Source organism: Centruroides vittatus, unplaced genomic scaffold (assembly GCF_030686945.1).
Source record: "Centruroides vittatus isolate TY-2023 unplaced genomic scaffold, ASM3068694v2 contig_166, whole genome shotgun sequence".
Taxonomy (NCBI): Eukaryota; Metazoa; Arthropoda; class Arachnida; order Scorpiones; family Buthidae; genus Centruroides; species Centruroides vittatus.
Genome location: NW_027121006.1, coordinates 188,946 through 207,543, shown reverse-complemented (window position 1 = coordinate 207,543; position 18,598 = coordinate 188,946). Strand labels below are relative to the sequence as shown.

The 18,598-nt window shown below is 44.1% G+C and overlaps 1 protein-coding gene across 4 annotated transcripts in view; it reads left to right on the top strand.

Annotated features, from left to right (window-relative positions):
• LOC136968916 (ubiquinone biosynthesis O-methyltransferase, mitochondrial-like) overlaps nucleotides 1–8,935 on the top strand; it is a 31,549-nt gene extending 22,614 nt beyond the window's left edge. For all 4 annotated transcript variants that reach the window (XM_067262981.1, XM_067262980.1, XM_067262982.1 and 1 more), the window contains exons 3-7: nucleotides 6,085–6,324; nucleotides 6,389–6,548; nucleotides 7,355–7,477; nucleotides 8,669–8,715; nucleotides 8,785–8,935. In XM_067262981.1, the coding sequence (XP_067119082.1) occupies nucleotides 6,085–6,324; nucleotides 6,389–6,548; nucleotides 7,355–7,467 (513 nt within the window). In that variant the 3' untranslated portion in view covers nucleotides 7,468–7,477; nucleotides 8,669–8,715; nucleotides 8,785–8,935. The remainder of the gene's footprint in view (nucleotides 1–6,084; nucleotides 6,325–6,388; nucleotides 6,549–7,354; nucleotides 7,478–8,668; nucleotides 8,716–8,784) is intronic.
• The last annotated feature ends 9,663 nt before the right edge of the window (nucleotides 8,936–18,598 follow it).

The window sequence follows — 18,598 nt, the reverse complement described above, 5'->3', positions numbered from 1 at the left end:
TTACAGAGGCACCAGCAATAAATGACAAAACGTACAATGTGTTTACTGACTGGTCGAAGTCTGCCGAGGGCGCATTAGTTGTTAATAACACTTCTGGAAAATCAATTTACCAGGCCTGCTTCAAGCTAGGAATGCAATGCTCAAACAACTAAGCCGAAAGTTTGGCAATTTTGAAGGCGTTGCAATATATCAGAGACAAGCCGATGTTCAGAAATAAGACAATACGCATCAATGGCGATAGCAAAACGGCCCTAGCCCAAATCAGGAAACTACGCACAAAGTTAACTATAGTTCAAGAAACTATCAACCTTCTGATGCTACTTAGAGGAAAAGGGATAAAAATCCTTTTAAACTGGGTCAAAGGGCATTCTGGGATAACCAGAAACGAACGAGCCGAGCTACTTGCAAAAAAGGCGGCTAAGGTGGACATACCCATCTCTCTCAACACCCTTCCATCAAGCCTGGTCAAGTCCCAACTAGACAACATCATGACTCAACTCTGGCAACAGAGGTGGGAAGCAGAAAAAACAGGCAGACTTGCCTTTAAATTTTTTCCAAGCATCCAGGACAGGAGGCACATGTCTTTTTACCATCCAAACTTCATTACCACCCAAATTGTTACAGGGTACGGGAACTTCAAGGCATACCCGAAACGTTTCCCGAACAAAGGGAATGGGAAATGCCCTTGTGCCCTAGCTGACGATCAAGATGTGCAGCATATCATCTTTTTGTGCACTAAATACAAACACAAAAGACAAATTTTAGCAGGAACTCTGTATGACCATGGTTTTCACTGGCCATGCCAGTTGAAAGCCTTTTCAAAAGACCCTACAGGCTCTTGAAACTTTCATCAGAGCAATGGACATTCTAAAGTAGAACAGCTAGGTGGACTTTTCTGCAGTTCCCCTCTCATTAGAGAGGGTTGTACATACACATTTTGCTTTGGCCCCATGCAAGGGCGTCGCCAGCCAATGGGCCAGGGGGGCAAGATGATATAAATTGATAGAGGATATGAATTGTATGTAGGTAAAATAAAAACGATTCACAAATTTTAAGAAGATTATTTTAATTAAAACATAATCTTGGGTTTTTCGCGCAGGAATTATAAATCGGGCAATAAATGACTTAGCATTTAAATAATTTTTTTCGCATGTCTAGGGAGGGGCAACTGCCCCTGTGCCCCCCTCTGGCGACGCCCTTGGCCCCATGGCAAGACAGCTATCGGGGGCCTTTTCTCATATACTGGCTATATTGTATACATGCTTTCTTTTTTTGTTACCTCCAAAGCCATGGAGGACTTTGTCTGTTTTTCCCAAAGGGGTTGTTCATATGCATTTCGTGTGTTAAGCACCAAGGCAAGTTAGCCGTTACGGGGCTCGTAATGCCTCAAGTTGTAGAGGCAGTTATTCTGTACATAACTATATGTTTGTAATTTGTATTCATTGATGTTATACAATTGGTTCTCGGGTGGCACACCGTAGTCTCATATTTCACACTTTCCTGTCATTCTTTTCTTTTCTTCATTCTTCTAACTTCTGCTATAACCCTCCATATTTCTTTTTCCAAGGCTATACCTATTGATGGAGGCTTTCTAATCCTTTGGTAAATGTAAAATGTTGGTACTGTAAATACTTGTGCAATTCTGGAAAGATCTATCTTGTGCCTGGGATAAATGTTAAAGTGAACATCCTGTACATGAAAATAGGCATGGATTAGAAATCTCTCTCATGTTGCCCAGCTTAATACCATTAGGAAGAATTTCTTTAATAATCTATTTAGAATTGATGCAACCCTATTGTTGGATCTTTTTTTAAAAGTTTCACATTCATTCTCCTCCATACTCCATCAACATCTTATCATAATCTTCTTTCCTTAATACCACCATTTCTTATTACTCTCTCGAGGATGATCTTATTCTCAAACATCCATCGCTTAAAGGCTTTAATCTTTCTCTTCTGTCTTTTTCTTCCATATTTTCTTTCACCTTACTAAACTTTATCACTAGTGTTCTAATTTATTTCTTATCAGTTTTATCTTACGTGGAAATGAAAAATAATCTTTCTGCATCATTAATCACCACTAGAAACTGTTTCTTTCACCATTGAAGGTTTAGAGTTGTCTCCTTGAATTCCTCAGGAACTTCAATATCTTGGGCTATATTCACCAAATATGCCATCCTTGTCTTACAATTAACTTGCCTAGACTTTACTCATACAGATTTCTTAACACGCTTTCTTCTAACCATTCTTTCTGACTTCTCTTCCACCAAACTAAGTAAATTATCTAATCTTAAACTGTGCCTGCTCGCATTGCCATGTCTCTTCACAGGCCTTACAAGCTTACATTATTTATGTGGCGTGCGTGTGCCATAGCACACGCACTCCATATAAATAATGAATACACCGTAGTGTAATTAGTGATAGTGTCATAAATCTATACTATTTGTACAACTATATAATATTGGGAGTCTTTCCATGTAATTCATCCAGTCCCACTAATCAATCTCATTATCCTTTCATATTTGGACTACCTGTATTAGTATGAAGTTATTAAAAGAAAAACAATGTTTGGTTTTAAAAATTTAACATTCTGACATATTAATTAAATTATTACTTTGAGAATGTTTTTCGATTTGTATGTGTTCTTTAAATTTTTATTTCTTTATGTAATATTTTAACAGCATCTCTATTGATTTTACAATTATTAATCGTCAAATGTTCGTACCACAGCGATCGATGGTATCTCAATCCGATTGCTTTTCGTGCTCTTTTTATTCTTTTATTTAATATTCAACCATTTAAAAGTCCTTTATTGAACTCTCAAACTTAGTTGTAAAGATTTATGAGAAAAGATGGTATTGTTTTGTTAACTCTCTCTATCATTCCATTATCTCGAGGGTATTTAGTAAGATTCGGGATGTTATATTCAGTTTTTGTTGCAATATTCCTTAAACCGACGCGATGCGAAACAAGACCCTCGATCATTTATCTCTTTCGGTGCTTTCGGGATACGGAAGGCAAAGGTATGTTTCGCCGCCGTCAGACGAACAAATCTCGTCGGGTCGCCTACGATAACAAAAGACTCTCCATTTCATCAGAACTCTTCGTGAATAGTCCCAAACGACTTAATCGAGTAATTGCAAACAGGCTACCTCCAGGCTTACGGGACGTGAAAAGTTCGGTTGCTTTCCTCCTCGTATTTTGTTTACAAGCACGTCGATGTCTGAATTTGTACAGTACGTGGGGTTTTATGGTTTTTCCTACTGTTCGGTTGACAGGAAATTGGCCCGTAAGTCATGGAATTTTCATACTTGAGGGGTCAAATAAAGATGTCTTTCTACTTCATTCTCTATTTATTTTTATTTAATTTTTTTATTTTTAGTAAAGATACTGTGGCTATTAGGCCTTTATTTAAGTGTCTATAGACAAACCGAAGAAAAAAAGTCTACAAATATTACTTCTTGAAACCTTTTTTGTTTTTTGAAAACAAAATTGTCATCACAATGACTTTGCACTGCTTAATTATGTAAGGTCGTCGTGTTTTTTAGTGTTTTAACTCAATTTTTAACCTTTTATAAAAATTGGTAAAAACGAATTATTTTATTTACCTTCTTTTACATTGTTTTTAACAGTACACACAGTTTTTATTTTTATATATTTTATACATTTATGCTGTTTATTTTATTTTTAATCTCATCCAGATTTTATAAATCAAGAAGACAAATTTAAATACACTCTTCTTTTTAATGAAGTATTGTAAATATCAAGTATCGAGCAAAACAGACCGACAAGGGGCTTGGTCCGAAATGCACTTCTGTCGAAACGATGCACGACTCATTACCGAACGTTTTTGTATCGGAAACGTCCGTAGGCAGCTTGTAAGAACGGCCCGGACCAATCGGAGGGAAACGAGGGAACCTCTCCCTCTACGTGGCGACTACGGTATCGCACCGATCTAATTTTAAAATTACATTATTGAAATTTTTCCAAACTCGCACCGTATAGCCTAATTGTCTGTTTAATTAGTGTAAATATAATCAAATTACCGGTACTTTCTTACTACGCGAACATATTTACCATTGTATGCGAAACGTATGTATGTGCAGTGCCGTAACTAGGGCGGTGCCCAGGCACAGGGCGTAAACCTCGAAGGGGCGTAGAAGTGACCGGGACCAAGTTTTATATCATAGTTTTGGGGCGTAGTTACAGAAGCTCGCACCGGGCGCATAAAAGACTACTTACGACGCTGTGTATGTGTATAGGCCTACATACGTAAACACATTGTGTGTGTGTGTGTGTGTGTGTGTGGTGCGTGCAAAGTGAGTGACACGCTCCGAATTAGGCGGGACAAATTTTCTTCCGATTTTGGACTTTTGTAAATATTAAAAATCCGGCAACACTTGGTGGCGCCATCTGTTACGATATTTTATTTAAAAATTTATATCTATTATAAAATGGCAAAATACTTAATTTTTAAGGTAGGGACGGGTTTTATAAAAAGTCGGAATGCTAATAACGAATACAATCACCACTAAGTCCCACCCTACCGGAGATACGCAGGAGCCCCTTTATCTCCCCACTCTCCGTCCTTAATTACTAGTATCAATCCCTCTAATAAGCAAATCTCCCTGTAAAATTTCAGAAATTTCCGACTAAGTGCACGGGAGTTATTAAGCTCGAAACAGGGTGAACAAAATCGTGTCCCCACGAAGAAACATCCATGCCGGGCATACAGAAAAAAACGCCGACTTTTTTTTTCATTTCGCGACGTTTCGAAGTGTTCCGAGTCCAAATATGTAAAAATCTCGGAGGGTCGCGGGTCGACCGACGGTCAAACTTTTCCTACGTTATATATAATAGGCGGGAAAGTAAAACATAGCCGACATCGATCGTACGAGTAAGTTTAAGACAATAAACGGCGTGAAAATTTTAACATCCAATGGCGCCGAGCAGTTATAAACCAGAACGAGAGTTAGATGCTTTTGCTAGTTACCGAGTTGCAAAATTCCCAGGAAGTTTTCGCGGGTCTTTGGTCGGCCGAACCCATAACCAGAGGTCCTCTTAGTGCCCGCAGGGCGGAAAGAGTTGCAAAAGCCGGTAAAGAGAGGAAAGCGGCACTCGAGCCATAGTTAATAGTCGGTCGACTTAATTTCGTAAAGCGGAGGAGGCGGAGGCCCTCCGTCTTCTAAATACGGTAGTAAGTAATGGCACGGAATCAATTCGGTAGCGAATAAACCGACGCCGATGCCTCACTCGTCTCGAAAATAAACGTCTGGACCGGCCGCCACCGGTAGTGGGATTAGACGGGTCCGGCTTTCTAAATTCTGGGGGTGGAGCGGGTCACTCGATTACCTTAGGATTAGTCGGGTTAGTTAATTCGGCGCGATATTTGCATTTTATTTTAAACCAGCCGGGAGTAATCGGTCGACGCTAACTTGGTCCCGCTCTTTAACTCGCCGCCTTCTAATTTTCCACTCGGTCCAGTTCCAAATTAACAGATCGTTACCGGGCCCGTCCGCGGCCAGCTTCCGGCGCTTCGGCACTCTCCCCATTGTCCGTGCCGTGGCTCCCGTTACTTTAACCGGACGGAATCGGCGGTGGAATCTCACTGGTCCCTAATAGAACGACGGAAGTAGACGCGTTCGACGGTTACGCGAGGTAAAGGGGTAGTTACCCCGTCTTGCACGCGCAGCTATTACTCGTAGGTGTGGTGGCGTCGTCTCTCGGTTTTCTACGCCGCTTCCCGGGCGTGACTTTATTCCGCCTTCCGCCGGCCGAGCAACGGACACTGACGTTTGTATTTATCGGGGGAAGCGGGCGGAGGCGGTTACGTCTTTATCCGCGGTCCCGGCAAAGACGTCTTTCTCGGCCCGGTAGAAGAGAGAAGAGCGGTAGGAATTTCTTTACCTCCTGGAAATAAGTGCGGAATGCGGCGATTTCCGGCCGGTGGAATTTCCGCTTCCGGGTTTCGCCTTTCTCCGTCTTTCCGCGCTTTCTCGGTAGAAGAAAGGTATAAAAAATCGTCCGCGCAAGGAAATTTCGGCGGGGGTGGAAGGGGATTAACGGACGAGTCTTTTTTTTCTAGGCGCTGGCCTCTCTGGGAGCGTCGGTGACCGGACTGGACCCCTGTCCGGAGGTGGTCCGAGCGGCCCAATTCCGTCTATCTGCCCGTCCTCGCATCCGGGACAGGGTGAAGTACGTTTGCGGCACGGTAGAAGAGGGGAGCGCGGGGGGCCGCCGCTACCACGCGGCGGTAGCCAGCGAGGTGCTGGAACACGTGGACAGTTTGGACCGATTTCTGGCCGGTTGCGTGGCCTCGCTGAAGGTGAGTCCGAGCGCTTTGGGAAACGGAGAAAACACACTAATCTGCCGACGCTTTTCCTCCGCAGGAGGACGGATCGCTGTTCGTCACCACCGTGGACAGAACCGTGGCCTCCTACCTGCTGGGCATCGTGGCGGCCGAATACGTCCTGGGACTGCTACCCGCGGGCACGCACAGTTGGCGCAAGTTCGTTTCGCCCCGGGAATTGCAACGCATCTTGAAAGAAAGTAAGTTTTACCCGGGCAACGGCTGTTCGGTAACCGCGTCTTACGCCGGCGGAACGGAGACGTGCAAAAAGGTTTGTCCGGAAAACGCCCGGACCTAGGTAAATAACCTGGGCCAGAGAAGGGCCGGCGTTTTTCCGTTCCGTCCCGGTTTGTGCCGCGGGTGCCACGCGCACTAAGAAGCCGCTTCCGATTTTCCTCCTTCGGTAAAAGGAGGTTCCCGGTCCCGATCTGTAGGGTCGACGGCTACGCCATACGAAAAACTTACGACTGGGTACAGAGCCGAAGCGGATTTTTCTCAGGCTCGCATCGGTTTCGACCAGTCGGCCGACGGGAATACGCCCGCCCTTTTTCTACGGAAGACGAGGCCCTAACGGCCTCGGGAATTACTCCGCCTCTTCGACACCCTTTACGCTTAAAATAGTCGACCTCGGGTCTTCCTTCGGCCGTTACCTTCCCTTCTGTCGGCACTTTCGATTAATAAATTTTGTGCGGCGCGGGTCCGGGACGGGCCGTGAGCTAGCGGAGCGAGTTTCCGGGTCTCCCCGTCCCGTCCCACCGATTTTTACCTTCGTGTGGCCGAGGTAAACGGCGTTGGCGGCGGATCTTTTCCTTCCCGCCGCCGACGGAGCGTAAAGCAGTTTCTCCCGGCGGCATAACGGCTTAACGAAACGGAAAATTTCTCGTTAGCCGCCGCTCGTCCTATTATTCGCTCGACCGGCGGATTAACGGAAGAAACGGTGAACGCGACGCGGAGAAATCCGCCTTCTCTCCAGGATAGACTCGCGGTAATCCGCTTTCTTTTTCAGACGGTTGTCGCCTTCGACTGGTTCACGGCACCCTGTATCGACCCTGGTCTCACCGCTGGAGCTGGCAGACCCACCGGGGTCTGTCCTACGCCCTTCACGCCGTTAGAAGCTAGATCGTTCCGGGTGAGTGACGATCGCCTTCTATCTGGTCTCCGCCAGATAACGGGAAGACGAACGATCCCGGCTGCCTAATTCCGATTTACGACCTCCTCCTCTTCCGTTTATCTCTTTAATCCCCGTGTGTCGCGCGCTTCCTCTGCCGGCGTCCGTTTCGGCGGAAGTAGAGGAAGGCGGGCCGTTTTACCGGGCCGGACGGCCGGCCTTTCCGGAAGCGGTCCCCTAGAATCATCCGACCACAAATGAGGAGGATCACCCCCGGTTCATTTTACCCCGCGTCCTTTCGCCTCGGGACGAAAAGCGACATTCCTCCTGTCTTGGTCTTCTCGCCGAAAAAAGGAGGGAGGACTGATCCCCCCTCCGTCGGAACGGAACTGGCGGCTCCCGGGGCGCCGTGGTGGGCTTTCGACCGGCCGAGAAAGTCGGCCGTTCCGCGTCCGTCTTACCACCGGCCGGAGGGGGAAGGACGAAGGAGAAACGTCCGGATTGGAGGGAAAGAAGCGAGGGGGCGGAGAAATTAACGGGCGGTCCCGGGCGGAGATAAGGCACGCGACCGGGCGTTTAAAAGAAAGACGCCGTCCTCCGGTGGCAGATTCGGCGGAAATCTCTTTCGAGACGTTACTCCCATCCGACCGCGCCGAGACCATGCAGTCCGGAATTCGACCGCCCGCTCTCTGTCTGCTCTTCCTCCTGATCTGTGTCTACGGACGCCGCTACTCCGACCCGGCCACCGCCCGGGAACCGCTCTCCCGCTCCGCCCGCCTCTCCCCGGAGGAACGGAAGGACGGGGCTTCCGGCCCGGAGGCCGCTGCCGGAATGCGCCGGACGGGCCACCGCCGGGACCCCGGGAGGGAGGAGAGGACGGCGGGCCGAGAAGAGGCCGGAAGAGAGGGACGGACCGCGTCGGAGGCGGTGGAGGGGGCCCGGGCGGAGGTCGGTAGAAGGGAGAGAAGGGCGGAGAGAGCGTCCGACGGAAGCCGGAGGAGGAACGGACGAGAAGACGAGGGAAGAGAAGATTCCCGGGGAAGGAGGAGCGTCCGAGGGGGAAGAGGAGGAGAAGGAACGGAAGAAGCTCGGGTCCGCGGGATCCGGGACGACGGACGGGAGGAGAGTCGACTTCCGGTGAGACGGGAGGCGGGCTCCGGGAGAGACTGCGTCCGGGTCAGACCGGCTAATGGTGGGTCTTTTTCTTTTCAGAGCAAGGAGAGAAGAGAGGGAGACGGCCGTTTCTCGGACGCCCCGGGGTAAGTAGCCGATCGGCGCGCGCTGAAGCCGCCACTTTGTGTCTTTGTAACGGTGTGATGTGGCCGCAGGTGGAAGAAAACCGTCGCCGGAGGAGGAGACTGCCTGGCCACTCTGCTGGGAGCGGCCGGAGCCCTGGCCGCCCTCGCCTTCCGACCCAAGTCTTGGCACCTTCTGGTCTGAACTCCGACTTTTTCGCTCTCAATAAACCGTTGACTTCTTGCCACTCTCTCTTTTTTTCGCTTCCGGGACGCGTCGCTCTCCGAAATCCGCGGCGGTCGGACGAAATTTTTTAAAAACTGGTTTTTTATCGGCGGGTTTGTTAGACTTTGACGCGCGAAGTGTTCGGTGGGGATGGAACGCCACCGAGAGACGCGTAACGGCGGACGGGCAAATTAATTAGTCGGGCTTGGCAAAGAATTGACTTCAAATATCGGGAAAAGCGCGCTAAAGAAGAGAGTAAAGTGACGGGACGGAAGCTTTTAGTGATTTCGACCCGTCGTCGTAGACCTCGGCCTAAATTTCGCTCGACCGATCCACCCGGAATTCCGCCCAAATTAATCGGCGGAACGGAAGTCGGATTCTCCCGGAGGAGCGTTTTCTGAGAGAACCCATTCGACGGGACCGGACAACACCCGGACCGGGTTTAAAGTCTGCCGACTTTTTCTCGAAATCATAATTTTAAAATCTTGGCGCCAAAAATTACATCGTTACGGCGGCCCAAGTTTTCCCACCCGGGCCGGTGGCCGGAAAAAGGTGACCTATTCGGACGGCGCGTCTACAAATGTACGAAAATAAAGCCGACGCTCCAAAAAATGGCGGGTGGAGCGTTTTTATCCCCGGGCCGTAGAAAATGCGCCGTATTTTTGGGCTGCAATTTGAAAAAAAAATTGTCAAGATTGGGCTACGGTTGTCAGAGGCAGAGGCCCTAATGGGCTGTAATGCCGAGTTGTAGTAGTAATTTGAAAAATTTCCACTGCCGTCCGTCTTTCCTTAATCTCGAGGACGGAGTTAGACGAAATCACATACGGAAATCTTATTTCGATTCAAAACTTCCCCCGAAAGCAGTTAATAGATGACCCACACGGCTCTAATGGTAAAGGAAAAGTGTGATGTACGGGGGCAAGCCACTACGACACTAATTTCGTGTGGAGAGGTGGCATTTTGAATGAAATAAATTAAAAATACGATTAAAAATTGCGACCGTGTCACAATAAATAATTTGTCGTCGAACACCTTTGGCGGCCGGCAACGTTTATTTGTTTACGCACCAACCACTCGGGACACTCCTTTTTGCCCCGTCGGTTACGATCTGTTCCGAAACGCAATGCGCGAGTGTAGAATATTACCGGCACAAATTCTAAATATTTGAATGCGACCGCGCAAAATATTAAATTTCTAACGTAAAAGGTAAAACCTGGAAAAATAACGTTTAATTACAACGTAAAAATGAAAAAATAAAATAAAATATAAAAAGACACAGTTGTACATTTTAAATACAAAAATTCGGTAACGACGAGTTTCCCTGCCGATGGTAAACGTCTCCGGCATTCCTCCGACCTCCTCTTATACTCCAATTTTTAATTACTTTCGCCTCCGGTTTGTTAGGCCTACCGCGGGCTCTTATTTTCTAAATAAGTCTAACGCTCGAGTTTCTTTGCCGACTCCGATATAATCCTTTATTCCTAACGGAGTGTTTTCCCGAGGTATCCGGTACTGTATCTCTCCTTTCTTTAACCTATCTTTTTCGTTCCTCGATACACTGCGCTCTTTTGAAAATTAGTTTACGGCCTTTATCATTTGCCATTTCTCTCGTCGTGTTCTTCGTGTTCCTGTTAAAACTGTCGGGCTAAATTTTTGACACTAAAATTTTCGGTTATATTTTTGCAAGAAAAAACGAAACAAGCTACAAATACAATAGAACTCGTTTAAGAAGTTCTCGCGTAACAAGTCCAATTTCTCCGGTCCTGGCATATACACTGTACGTCGTGTTAAAATTTTCCGCTTAACGAGTTTTGCCGAGTAAGAAATACACGTCCCATCGACGATATTTTACCCATTTAACAAGTGTATGTTGAAAACAGATCGTAATCTTTTTCCTCCACAGTTTTATCACTCGTAAAAATAGTAAAGTTTTAGTTAGCCGTATTGTATATCAAACACTCGCAAACCCGAGGTGGTCGCTAAATTAGCTGGGGTTTTATCTATTCGCCTCCGTTTGTAAGGCTTGCGCCCGACTGTCTTGCAGCAAAAAAACAGGAATATTCACCTTTCTCGCGATCTGTCGGGACTAGGCGAGAAGTTAGATCGTACGGGGGTAGTGGTACCGGACAGAGATTAACACCGACACGGATTGACGGTAATATTGGCGTTTAATGAATCGGCCAGGCAAGCTTACGTAGATGTGGCCGAGACTCGGGGTTAACGAACGGACGAGTTGCCGTCGTTACCGAACCCGGAAGACGTCGGGATGGTTGGTGGGCATAAAGCGGCTTCTCTCCGCGGGAAAGTTCCCAGACCTTGGACTCGCCAAACGGGAACGAGATAACGACCACTCCGTGTCCTCGAAGACTCGTTAGTATTGCTAGGAACACACGGGGCCTTGGCCCTAATGTTACTAAGCTTATTTACATGGGTGCAATTCAGCCAGCATTCCTATGCCGTACAGGGTCTGGGGCCACGTGGCCGCCAAAGTCCATAACCGTAAAAAACTTATCTGTTCAAAGGATTGCAGCTCTCCGCATTTGTAAGTCTTATAGGACCGCATCCATTAGTGCCCTTTTGGTAACAACTGGACAATTGCTCTCAGTCTTGATACAGAAGGTACAGTACAGTACCTATGATAACGCATGGTGGACACTAGCCTATGCTAAACTAGAGGAGGCAAATTGCCCAAAAATTTGTATCGTCTTATATGCGATTATCTAACAAACAGAAAGGCATACATAGAATATGCAGACATAAAAATAGAAAAGGAAATGACAATGGGGTGTCCACAGGGATCTTGCTCTGGATCCATTTTTTGGTCAATTATATTAAACGATCTCTCGAAAATCAATACATTATCAGAATCAAAAATAACAGCATTTGCTAACGATATAATGGTCGTCTGTTCGGCAAAAAGCAGAGAGCAAATAGAAATAAAATGTAAAAATATACTAGATAAAATAGAGAAATGGGGAGATGCAAAAAAACTAAAATTTAATCCGGAGAAGACAAATGCCATAGCCTTTACAACACGCAAAGTGGCAAATCGGCAACCCACAATTAAAATGCAAAATAAATCGATTAAATGTACCAACCAAATCAACTATTTAGGAGTAACAATAGACAACAAACTTTTCTGGAATGCACACCTAGAAACTATTAAGAAAAAAGTGGGTAACCTATTCCAAGAAATAGCGAAAGTAGCGCGTAAAGAATGGAGTCTAGATGGAAGGGCTTTAACACAGATTTATAAAGGTGCTATAATCCCAATTGTCACATACGACGCCCAAATTTGGGGGTGGAGAATGGAATTGACACATACGAAACGGAAAATAAACAGCCTACAAAGAAAAATGCTATTAAGAATCACTGGAGCATACTGTACTACATCAAACGACGCACTCTGTGTACTGGCGGGCCTAATGCCTCTGGATTTGGAAATACGACAGCGTAGTGACACAAGAAAAATATTAAAAGAAAACAAAACTCGTAATGATTTATTGAACAAAGAGGACGAGCTAGAGGCAGATATGAAACAACACCAAAAATTATTAAGATATGAATGGGAGAAAATACATACGAAGAAATACAACTATCAGGATAAACAGAATCTATACAGACGGATCGAGATCCTCGGAAGGAGTTGGAGCTTCGTTGTTTATTACTATAGAAATAGAGAGCAGTATCACGAAAAAATCAAGTTAGATGAAAGATGCACAAATTACCAAGCAGAATTGGTAGCAATAGATCATGCAATTAACTGGATAAGCCAAAGGAAGAAAAATTTAAAAATTACTATTTGCACAGACACCAGGCTGTATTAAAAGCTCTTAATGATGATAACAATAAGTGAACTGATAGATAATATAAAAATAATAACGTACTTGTGTTCAGCTGGGTCAAAGCACATTTCGGAGACCAAGGAAATGAAAGAGAAATCAAAAATAGATATATATTACAGTGGCAACGACAATGGGAAATAACTACTAAAGGAAGGGAACTCCGAATACATACCAGATATTAACCAGAGGTTAAATAATAAACATTTACAAATTGGACACAAATTTACGAGATTCGTGACAGGACACGGAGATTTTGCGCAATACCATTATAGATTTAATCATCGAGATGATGAAAACTGTAAGATTTGTGGAATTACAGAAACATCCACGCACATCTTATTTGACTATGCAGCATGAAAAAAATAAGAAACGAACTAAAATAAACTAAAAGTAGCCTTGTAAATAATGTTAACATATATCATTATTCCAATGAATTTATAGAAACTTGTTTTAAATACACAACATAAAACTATATCTCATTGTTCGGAATAACACTAATGGTATTTTTTTTACTTAACAAAACAATGTTATTAATGAAAATAAAAATAGAATTGTCTGGTATTAATGTAATATATTGCGGCTACGACGCGACTATGTAATTATAACTACCTGCAAAGCATACGCGAAGCAGGATTAATTAAAAGAGAAGTACCTCAAACCCGTAGCATTTAATGCTATAAGTTGGGGGAGTGCTTCACTAAATGTAATGTAATGTAATGTAGTGAGTGCCCTTTTGATGATGTCGGAATTGACCCCTATCGACTTAGAAATTAAATGCATTATTTGGCAGGAAAATCTCGTCACCTTACCCTGGCGAGATTATAGCCACTCGATGTTGACAAAATGACCTTTACAGTGGCGTGCCGTGACGTTTGATGATAGGGAAGCCGCGTTTCTGTAAGAAGCCGATTTCCAGGAGCAATCAGTTAATTGCGCGTCAGTGATGGTCTAGGGTCCATTCGTACGTGCGTGGTGGCGGAAGAGACGTATCTGACAAAAACCGACAAAGAAGAAACATAAAATAAACATATACTATGTACAAAATAGTTTGCTTTAAAACAATCGGGCGTTCGGACATCCTGGACGTCAATGTGGTTCTTCGATGGTCGATCGAAGGTGGCGTCGACGAGTCCGTAGGGCACGGGGAGACTTCCTCCGTTGGCGTCGGGGACACGGTCTAAGTCCGAAGTGGCACGGGTTACGGGTTGGCACAATAGACGAGAAACTGTTTTTTTTTTTTGTTTGTTTGTTTGTTTTTGCGCGTTGACATACGGCGTTTTGGTTATTCGGAACGTTAACCGAGTGCGAGGTGTCCTCGATTGTCGAAGATTATATCAATCTCCGTTCTTTCTTTCGTCCATTTGATTGGTCCTTCTCCCTCGATCACGCTTCCCGAGTGGTCGGTCCCCGGTTACCAAGCGTAACGAGACTCTCACCCGGAGCGCGAGAAAAGTCAAAATCGAAGACGAATTCGATCTTCCACCGATCGTAGGACGACTTCCTTCCGCAATTTATGGTTTCTGCCCGGCAGTTTGATATAAACAACGGGTGTCCGACTACAAATGACGTTTACCTGTTTTTTTAAACTAATAAAGTTTTTCGCGTCTTTCGTGACGGGTCAGACCCGTCCGGTACGTGACATTTCCATAAAAGTTTTAAACAAATACCGGAAATGACAAAAATAAACGATTTATGTATTTTAGTTGTAAAATACAACTAATACATACATAATACAAATTGGCACGATACAAGCAATGATAGAAAAACTTGTTTTTTTTAATTTTTTATAAACTAACTCTATTCGGCGATTTTTTCTCGGCAAAGTCGTTAATTACTTTATCGTAAAAGTTGCCGGTCGTCGACTCCGTCGACGTATTTAAAAGCTCTTTTTCTATCGAAAGCCACGCTAGCGACGACAATTTTTCCTCCGACCCAGTGTTCCTGGCCAATGCACGAATTCGCTCCGTGGTCGAAAAACTGCGCTCGACAGACCCACCGGTAGGTGGTCTCGTAAAAATTAACGATATTAAATCATGTAATTCTTTTGGTACGTCTTTGTTCGGATCGACATTAATTATAATACGTTTTATGTCTAAGAGTTACTCGTCGATATAGTCCGGACACGAATATAAATATTGCGATTCGCTACGTAATTTAGATAAATCAAAAAATTTCCCATAAAATATACTTAATTTAAAGAATTAAAACACGCTTGGAAAAATTGTTAATAATTTTAATATTATGAAAAACATCTAAAAGTGATAAAAATTCTAAAGATTTTCTGACAATATAATTATACGGTATAATTAAAAGAAAATCATAATTAAATATAACTTTGCGAAGAAACGTACTGTACATAAAAATAACATCGAATACTCTTTACTTTTTAAATCTTGAACAATTCACGTAATCGGACAGCTCCCTGCCAGTGGCTAACTAGGGGATAGAATCGTCGAAAGCGTTATGGTGTGTAGCATCCACCGGCTAAATCGGCCGAGGTTGGTGCTCTGTAAAGCGCGTGCGCCAATGCCCTCCGGCTGCTTTACACCGTTCGGTTATTCTCGCCGCGAAAGCTGTCTCGGAAGCGCTTCCGTTCCGCCACCGATATTCGAATATACAATAGCGATCTTATCGTTTTTTTCACATGTAGTATAGAAATTTGTAAAAGATACGTAATGCGGTTATAATAAAATATTAATTTTAATTTATTCAAAGTACGCGAAAATTTATATTTTAGAAAATACGAGGGAAGGTTATAGAGAGGTTTCGAGGTCGCGTGTCACGTGATAAAACACACGTTTGCTCCGCCCATTCGCCATTTTTGTGGTAGTTTTCGCTCGCTTAGCTTGCACGTGGTCTGTTATTCGACGTCTTTTTTTAGTTTAAACGTACAAAAATACTGCAGTTCTATTATCGTGGATTAAGTTAAAAAAGATTATTTTCTTGCGGGCTATTCTAGCGGTCTAACGGGACGAGATGCGGCTCTGTACGAAGAGAAAATTTCGTTATTTCGAGGCGATCCATACGAAGCCAGTTTATCAGACTTCGTCGTAGATCGACAGTCGTGGCCGAAAGTAGAATTTGGTGACATTATAAACTATTTGGTTTTGACAACAAATTTCTACACCCTGTCACAAATGAAAGCTTATAAATCTTTAGAGGCCCGTAACTATTTAACGAGTGGCTGGGTTTCTCCTGATATAAAAGTAAAAGTAATGAATAACGGCGAAGTAATATTGCTTGAAAAGATATGTTTTCTTTTGTTTGTTTAAACTCGTGTTTTTACGTATTTCTTAACTAAGAATTTTTGTCTGAAAGTAAAAGTCTGATTAAAAACAGCTGTGGAAATTTTTTAATTCAAATTGTTCAGTACGTTTATTTTCTAGTTGAAACTAGCATATAATAAGCCTACTTGCTTTTAGTTTTAACGTGTAATGTTTATAAGTTTGCACTAGCTAAAGCCTAAAATTACGTTAGTTATTCGTTTATAAATGCGCTATACCTAACTAAATTAATATAAGCAAATCAGTAAACTCTTTTAGGTTTTAAAATATAACTTAGTGTTTATTAACGTAAATATTGAAATGAAATGTTTCTGACAAACTCTTGTATTGATATTCACTTTATTCGTAACGAAATTTTTCCGGTTAATTCTCGAGAGCCATGCAGTTTGCCTTCGTCCTGAAAGCTCCTCGGTTTGGTATCCTTGATGACAAATAATGCCGGAAATTTTAAAAAATGATGTTCCTTTGTTCTTGAGTGAACTAGCATTACACCCAATTACGCAACAAATCACCATAGTGATATTCGCGACGAAAAAAAACAACACAAGAACTCCAGTTAAAGCGCACGTGAACACACACAAAACGTAAACGAGTCACAAAGAGTCACAAGATGGCGCTGGACAATTGCGCATGCTCATGACGTCACTCGTGATGTCGACATGAAACCTCTCTATTGCGAAGGTGGAAGCGAACGCTTCCACCGCTTCCAATGACGGCACGCCACTGGGAGTCGTGTGGTCACGTAACAAAATAGTGCAAAATGCGCAGACTCCGGAGTAGTCCAAGATGGCAACCGGAAATGCCGCCATCTCGGCACCGAGGGTAACATTAACCGCAAAATTAATCATTACCAACGGTTCTTGATAAAATATCACGATGAATAAATCCGCCTGTCAAATAATTATAAGCATCGAATGATTTGTATGCCTTCATCTTATCCAGTGTGACAGCGTTAGTTGTTAGAACCAAACAATTCACTGCGTCACTATGTTCTATAGCTGGCCACGTGGTTAAATCGTTGGATGAAAAACCGTTTGTTTCGTTTCGTATGGATCCCATCCAATAAAATAAGTTTTCTCTTTACATTTTATCAAATCATTACCTTTCAAATCGGCTGCAAAGCCTGGTAAAATTCCTTTCTTTCACGTCGACAAAATAATGATCAAGCGAGGTAACGTGAAATCAGCAACCGATGTGGCGACGATTGTTTTGTTGGGCGGAGCGATGACGTTTATCATGTGACTGCACCCCCTCTATAAGTACAAATAAAAATACAAATATAAAAAAGATAAATCAAAATAAAAATAACAGAAATATAAATAAGATTATAAATGTTCATAAAGAGCCTTCCAGCACGCGATACCGTAGACGCGTCCTTTAAGTTAACTGCGGAAAGGGGGTGGCTTTGTAAATTACCAGGGTTTCGAGATACCGGAGTCGCGCAGATACACACGTGGAAGGTTGGAAAATAAGAGACGCTCATTACGGGACGGCCGAATGGCCGAGCAGTCAAAGTGGCAGCGTAAGGACGGGAGTGGGATCGAATCCGGACGGGTCGAAATACCCCAGGGATTTTTCGGGGGTGGTCCGTCTGGATACGTCGGGCCCCGTACCTCGCCACCCGGCCGCCTCATCGTGGGCCTAGCCGAACCCATAATGGGCCTATAAGATACTCTCTTAGTGCCCAAAGGGCGGAAAGAGTTAAAATAAGTAAAACGGCAAGGTCATTTTTGGGACGAAACTACGTCTCGGAGACTCAGGGCTCGACTGTACACCGTTTTCTAAGGAAAAGGAAAAAATGAATACTAACCAATGAGGAAAAGCCAATACCGGTACTCGGGGTCCCGGGCTTCGTTGCCGCCGTAGTTACGACGGGTTGCGTTGTCACGGGCCTGTTCTTAACTACGGTAAACGGGAAGATATTTGAACCCGAATCATTCCGATGTTGCTGTCGTCGTTTCGCCATCCCGCGAAAGAACGAGAGCAAGAGAATACACGCGCAACGTTTGTCACAATTCGATTTCGCAACGTTCGCATTTCGAAATTCTCAACGAGCAACGCGTACGCAAATCTCGCACTAGCGCCCGTTTGTAGAAACAATGTAGCCAAAAAAGTCTGGTTTATTTATGTGCGCATGATTTGGGCATCAAATACTCTGTGTCAAATTACAACTCCTGACATGTACTCCTTCATACCTCTAAGGCAGGGCCGGCCATCGGGGGGGTGCGGCGGATGCTACGCACCGGGGCCCCGCGATTGAGGGGGCCCCAACATTATCAAGAATGCAGTATTTTTAGTAATTTTTCTGAAGTAATTAATGTATTAGCAAGAACAAAATCACGCTTTAAATAAACATGCATTAATATATGTTCGTGTTTGTAAATTTTTTTTATTTTAAAAAAACATTTGGGCCCAAATAGTTTCTTGCACCATTACAACTCCTGACATGTACTCCTTCATACCTCTAAGGTGTCCAGCCGTTGACAGCAGCGCGATTTTATAGTCTCGTCAAGAAAAGACGCATTACGAAAGTCCACTCGGACCTCGTCGTG